Source organism: Austrofundulus limnaeus, unplaced genomic scaffold (genome assembly GCF_001266775.1).
Source record: "Austrofundulus limnaeus strain Quisiro unplaced genomic scaffold, Austrofundulus_limnaeus-1.0 Scaffold1112, whole genome shotgun sequence".
Lineage (NCBI taxonomy): Eukaryota > Metazoa > Chordata > Actinopteri > Cyprinodontiformes > Rivulidae > Austrofundulus > Austrofundulus limnaeus.
Window position 1 is genome coordinate 13,496 of NW_013953514.1, and position 6,882 is coordinate 20,377.

The window sequence follows — 6,882 nt, forward strand, 5'->3', positions numbered from 1 at the left end:
TGTATATAGGACAACAGCAATACAGTATATACTGTATATATTGTATATACAAAGACAAAAACAATAATAAAGTAGTTATTGTACTTAGGATTTTTGGCTGGTATTCTGAGTCCAGATTACCTATGATGTCAATTACAGGCCTCTCTCATCTTTTTAAGTGGGAGAACTTGCACAATTGGTGACTGACTAAATAACTTATTTCCCCCACTGTATATAGGACAACAGCAATACAGTATATACTGTATATATTGTATGTACAAAGACAAAAACAATAATAAAGTAGTTATTGTACTTAGGATGTTTGGCTGGTATTTTGAGTCCAGATGGCCCATGATGGGAAGAAACAGTTTTTGAGTCTGCTTAAGCCTTCTGTTGGAGGGCAGCAGGCTGAGCAGGGGGTGACCAGGAAGAAGATGATCTTTAAAGTTCCTCTTCGCCCTGGAGAGACTGTGGGTGCTGGCGATATTACTTACCTTTCTGTTCTGTTTTGGACCAAAGTCATTTTTTAACAGTTTTTTTTTGCCTGAACTTTAAATTATTACATGTTGTATCAGCTAAATGTGAGTTTGCATGTATATCATGAAACTTTACTTTTTACAAAGTCATTTATTTAGAACATTCAGAAATGTTTTCAGGAGTGTTAGCTTGTCAAAGTAAGCTAAAGCTAACTGTCGCATTATCTCGTCTTAATGAAAAAACTTTCTCTCCTCCTGGCCACACCTCCTCGCTCACCCCCCCCCCACCCCACCTCTCTCAGAGTCTCCACTTTATGCATTTTTTCACATTTGCATTGGGGGCGGAGTTATCCTTTCACTAAGCATGCTTGGTCAGAATCTCCAGTGATGATATGAAGTATTGGGACGGCTGTGGATTAGGGCGGCTGTGGCAAAGTGGTTAGGGGAGTCTTCCTGGATCCGAAAGGTCACCGGTTCGATCCCCTGTCCATCTGTCTCAGTTGTTGTGTCTTTGGGCAAGATACTTAACCCCTAATGCCTCTGATGTGTCCCATCAGTGTATGAATGTGAATGGCTCTGATTAGTCTCCATAGATGATTGTACATGTTAGCTTTGTAGGAGATCTGGTAGAGCGCTGTGTGAATGGGTAAATGAGGACACAGATTGTAGTGTGAAGCACTTTGAATATTCTGGTTGGGTAGAAAGGCTCTATACAAGTACAGTCCATTTACCATTTAACTCCCATCAGGGTAGATTTGCTGCAGTCTGTTGACCATGTTTTGTAGATATTCGAGAGCTAAGCTAATGTTAGCATCTGGTGAGRTAAAGACAGAGGTGAAGATTACTGTTGTTAGCTCTCTGGGCAGATAAAAAGATGTGCAAGCAATAGACATTGCTTTGATATTATGAGAGCAGTTTGTGTTTTTTATCTTGCTATTTGTGCACAAGTTGTGAATAAATATAGACAGTCCCCCGCCTCTGYCCTTATTGGAGTCTTTGTTTCTGTCAKGATGATGGACAGTGCGTCCTGCGAGCTGTAATGTAGTATCTGGGATCAGCGAGTGTAACCAGGTCTCTGAGGATCAGTTCATTCATCTTGGTCAAAACAGTCTCAGGTCTGGACTTCTGGTGTCATGGTGACCAATATGGTAGCATAGAAAGGTGATCCTGCATCGATAGATATACAGTAAAAGCCCCCCAAATTCAAACTCGGTGGAACACGCACAGCTGAAGGAGAGATGATGGAGGGTGAGGCCTTGCAGGATCTTCAATCACAAATGAGGAAGGACTTTCACAAGTGAGAACAAAAATAAAGGAGGACATTAAAGTCCAACTGAAMGAGCTTACAAACGAAATAAAATAACAGGTTAGCGCCACCACCAACAAGATTGAGGAGGTGACTGAATATGTTGGAGAAATGGAGAGGAACATGGCGGAGAACGAGAAATACAGTAGGACAATGGAGTGTGAGATGTTATCGTTCAGCTGCTAAACAGCCAAAAGTTGCTTCAGGAGAAGGTTACAAATTTGGAAGGACGGTCACGCCGGAACAATTTATGGATATATGGCATCCCTGAAAATGCAGATGGCCCCTCCATGCAGAGGTACGGTATGTGGAAAACATGATTATAACAGAGCTCAGGGGTAGTGTGGATCTGGACAGGAAGAAGAGTCTGGGGATAGAGAGAGCCCACAGAGCCCTGGGGGTGCAGCCACTGGCAGGTGCACCACCTCATTCAACAGTGGTACACTTCCTAAAATTTAATATCAAAGACCAAATCCTCCGCGCTGCATGGAAGAGGCCTATTTACATACAAGAGAGGCACCTTTTTTTTTTTACCACACCTGTGCTCAAAACTGATGAAGAGGAGAGAGTATGGCCTTGTTAAGAAAGTACTCAAGGAGAATGCTTTCCAGTTCCAAACCCTGCTGACCAAAATGTGCCTCCACTTTGATTCAGGCTTGGTCACTTACAGCAGCRCGGAGGAAGCAGCGGTGGATTAAGGAGATGTGGATTCAGTGGGACCGGTGTCTGCAAGCAAATCCATCACAGTGTCATCACAGTGGAGACAATCAACAATCTTCTGACAATGAATATAGTGGGAGTGCAACACGTTTGAGCGCAAGGTCTACGAGCGAGTGCATGGGAGAAGCTAAAGGTGTTACAGCAAGAGGACATTACCATGGATGAATAATTTTCTGTTTATTCCTTCTGAAGATTTACCTGAACATGTCATGAATTAAGCCTGTTCCCTGCCAAGTCACAGCCAAGCCTTCACTCATTGTCTCACCCCTCCCGTCACAGAAATTTCCAATCAGCGTCATGTCACTCACCTGTTCACAGCAGTATTTAAACTCCACTCTCCCACATCACCAGTGCCAGATTTATGAACGGTTTTTCCTAGTAGTTATCCAGCATCCATGTCACGTCTTGCCTGCCTCGTTACGACCTTGTTTTTGCTCTCTGGATTCACGCCTCTTGCCTCATCCCTTAATGGTACTGTATCGGACTCTGATCTCCTGGTTTTGACCCAYGCACTCTTCTCTGGACCTCCGCCTCCCGTCGCTTCGCCTGTCGGATCTGTTCAGTCATCTGTCTCCCGGATTCTGACCCACGCCTGTGTACACCGACCACGAGTAAAGTCCAGTCCTCAGTACCTGTCTCTGATCTCTGACCACATGTGTAAAACCCAAGCCTGCCTCACGGAAAAACCCCGAGTTCGTAAACTCACTCAAGCCTCGCAACCCGGAAGTGCTTTCTCCGGACTTCATCCAAGACTCTCAAAGTCTTTTAAGAGTACTGTTGGGACGTCCTGTACTCTAAAAAGGTCAGTGGCTAAATCTTCTACTAAATCTGTTCTTGTGAACGTTCTAGCCACTAACCTAATTCTCTCCTGTGTAGAACTCCTGATTCCTGTGACGTTTGCTTCCAGATCCAKCTGTTTATATTTTAATAAAAACATTAAAACTATTCTGGTGTCTGGCAAGTCAGTGAAACTCGTACACTCAGTCATTACAGAACACCACATATTGAGAGTTTGGGACCAGCTTTGTATTGTTCAGAGYGGTGCTGGGGGCTGTGGCTGTTTCATTGTTATGACAAGTTCAGTCATTGTGTATTTGTGTTCATTGTGTGTTTTGAGGGCTGGGAGTAATGTTATACAGGTGYAGGAAAAACATCATGCTGCTGCTGACTGATCCTTGATAGGATGTAAATGTAAGCATTATCTATAGGTAAAAAATTAATTTGTTTCCTTTTTATCACTTTTATGCTGGATTGCATCAATTCTAACATAGCCACTAAGGAAGCCTCACTAATGTGAAACGTAAATCTGTTCTGTGTTTGATTACCTTGATTTTCTCAAGGACATGGATGTGTGACACAAAAAAATAATTTTGGAACTGAAATTGAATTGTAGAACTCAAAGTGATAGTAGTCAAACTCAATCTTCAATACAACAGCTTACAGTTTGAAAGAAAAATTAATTCAGATTCAAAACTTTAAATTCAGTTTAGTGAAATTAATTTTCAAAACAATGCGYTTGATTTCACATTAGGCCTATACAGATTCATTCTGAGCAATTCAAATTCAGTTTCTGTTGGAAGTTTGTTTCCATAGAACTGACTGGTTGTGTTTGTTGCAGGCACAAGAAAACATTTCAGATGAAATGTAATGTTWTTGAAGAGAAGCTGCGAAAAGACCCCCGCCTAGCCCCCTACTTGGACTGCAAAACCAGACCTTAGTGCCACCTCAACAGCTGAGCCTAATCCTAATTCATAGATTTTTATTTGTGTGTATTGTTTTATATTGTTCTATATTGGCTAAATGTGTCCTGAATCATCCTTGTACAGGAAGACTGGACCTCAGTAGGTTTTTAATCTGCGTAAAAATTTAAGCTGTTCTGTAATTTTAAGATGAAATGTTGGTAAGTTGTTTGAATTTTCATTCAGGTCTTTCTGTTTTTACACTGTGTTTTGATTAATGTTTCTAATGAATACATTATCAACAATAAAAAAAAAGAAAAATGATGTTGTTGTTGTTGTTGTTGCAGTAAACAATTATAACCAGGACACTGAAGTCAAGTTGACAGCTAGCTTAGGGATTTTTATTTTAAGTAGCAAATCACAGGTCACGGACAGTCTGAATAGAGACAATCCCCGAACAAAGGATCACTCAGCCTATACAGCTTTTACGCACGTCATCTGACAGGAGTTCTGCCAGAAAACGTGGGGTCTTTCACATACACACTCTTTGAAAAACATCTCCCATTAGATATAGTTGGACTCACCTCGACGCACCGGTCTGGCTCTGGAACTAGTCTCCTCGAGAGGGGCGGACACTCTTTCACTCTGGATTTGCCCATGCTGAGAGGCGCTGAGCTGGAGTGGGCAAACTTATTGCCCCCCATTTTGGTCCCTGTACGTTGGGGTTCACCCTGGTACACAAGAGGGTAGCCTCCCTTCACCTACATGTGGGGGTATGGGTTCCAACTGTTGTTTGTGCCTATGAGCTTAACAGCAGTTCAAATTACCCACCCTTTTTGGAGTCCTTGGAGGGGGTGCTGGAGAGTGCGCCTAACGGGGACTCCCTCGTTCTGCTGGTGGAATTCAATGCCCACGTGGGCAATGACAGTGAGACCTAGAGGGGCGTGGTTGGGAGGACACTCGGGTGAAGAGGGGGCGGAGCTGTCAACTAACCACTGCCTGGTGGTGAGTTGGCTCTGTCGGTTGAGGAGGATGCTGGTCAGACCTGGCAGACCCAAACGTATAGTGAGGTTCCGGGGGAGGTGGGGGACATTGAGTCTGAGTGGGCCATATTCCGTACCTCCATTGTTAGGCGGCTTACCTGAGCTGTGGCCGTAAGGTTGTCAGTGCCTGTCATGGCAGCAACCCTCAAACCCGCTGGTGGATACTGGTGGTGAGGGATGCAGTCAGGCTGAAGAAGGAGTCCTATTGGGTCTTTTTGACCTGTGGGACTCCGGAAGCAACCGATAGGTATTGGCAGTCCAAACTGTAAATTGACAGTTTTTCATTCTTGTGGTAAATGGTATGTATATGGACTGTACTTATATAGCGCCTTTCTATCCATCCAAGACACTCAAAGCACTTCACACTACAGACAGTCACCCATGCACACACACATTCACACACTGATGATGGTAAACTACAATTGTAGCCACAGCTGACCTGGGGCACACTGACAGAAGCGAGGCTGCCATGCACCGGCGCCACCGGACCCTCTGACAACCATCAGTAGGCAATGCGGGTAAGGTGTCTTGCCCAAGGACACAACGACTGAGTCAACTGGACGGGGATCGAACCAGCGACCTTCCAGTTCCAGGACAACTCCCCTAACCACTCTACCACAGCCGCCCCCGTCAAGTGGATTGCACCTCGGGTACTGACTGAGGCAAAAACCCGGGTATGAGAGGAGTTCAGAAAAGATATGGAAAAAGACTTTCCACCATCTGGTGCCTCAGTGGGGGAAAATGGTTCGCCACCAACAGTGTTTATGGTAGGATGGTGCGCTGCTGACCTCAGCTCGGGACATTGTAGGTCGGTGAGCAGAATACTTCGAAGACCTCCTCAATCCCACTGACACGTCTTCCCATGAGGAAGCAGAGCTTGAAGACCCTGGGTCGGACTCTCCAATCTCTGGTGCTGAGGTCACCAAGGTGGTTAAAAGGGCGCCAGGGGTGGATGAGATTCACCCGAAGTTCCTTAAGGTTGTGGATGTTGTGGGGTTGCATTGGTTGATGTGACTCTACAATATGGCGTGGACATCGGGGGCAGTTCCTCTGGACTAACAGACCGGGGTTGTGGTCCCCCTATTTAAAAAGGGGGACAGCAGAGTGTGTTCCAACTATAGGGGGATCACACTTCTAAGCCTTTTTGGTAAGGTCTATTCAGGGGTCCTGGGGCCTCATGTATCAACCAACGGTGCATACGCACAAAAGCCTTGCGTTGGTCATTATCCATACAAAACTCCGGATGTACCACTGTATCAGTCCACCCAAAGCAGAGTCATGACCAATGGAATCGTCTCATTCATATGATTCTAAAGGCTGCGTTGTGGTCGCGCTCTGGAGCGCGCACACCCTCGCCGGCAGTGGACGTGTTTCATACTTGGCATTTATGTTGTTGTAGATTTCTCCAAAATGACACGTGGAAGTACACTTTGCAACTTGTGAAAATGCTGTAAGTAGGAGAGCATAAGCTTGACAGACAAACAGACTGTGCACAAAGGCTGGGACATGCGCAGCGTTTGTGGGGACTCTCCAACATCACGTCACGTCATGTGAACTCTACTGAGACGCAGAGACTCGTTTCTTCATATCAGCTATGAAATAAACTAAGATCTATGTTCTACCAAACATTGAAGTTCCTCTGTGTTTACAGTAATTATGGTAATAAACTCATACCCAAA

General features: G+C 44.7%; 1 protein-coding gene across 3 annotated transcripts in view; it reads left to right on the plus strand.

Moving 5' to 3' along the window:
• The window catches only part of LOC106534182 (dynein regulatory complex subunit 7), a gene marked incomplete at its 5' end in the record, with an annotated part of 17,837 nt that extends 13,353 nt beyond the window's left edge, over positions 1-4,484 (plus strand). The window contains 2 exon segments of one of the 3 annotated variants that reach the window (XM_014030747.1): positions 3,599-3,672; positions 4,100-4,188. In XM_014030747.1, coding sequence (XP_013886201.1) covers positions 3,599-3,653 — 55 coding nt within the window. 3 annotated transcript variants of the gene reach the window in all.
• Positions 4,485-6,882: the final 2,398 nt, after the last annotated feature.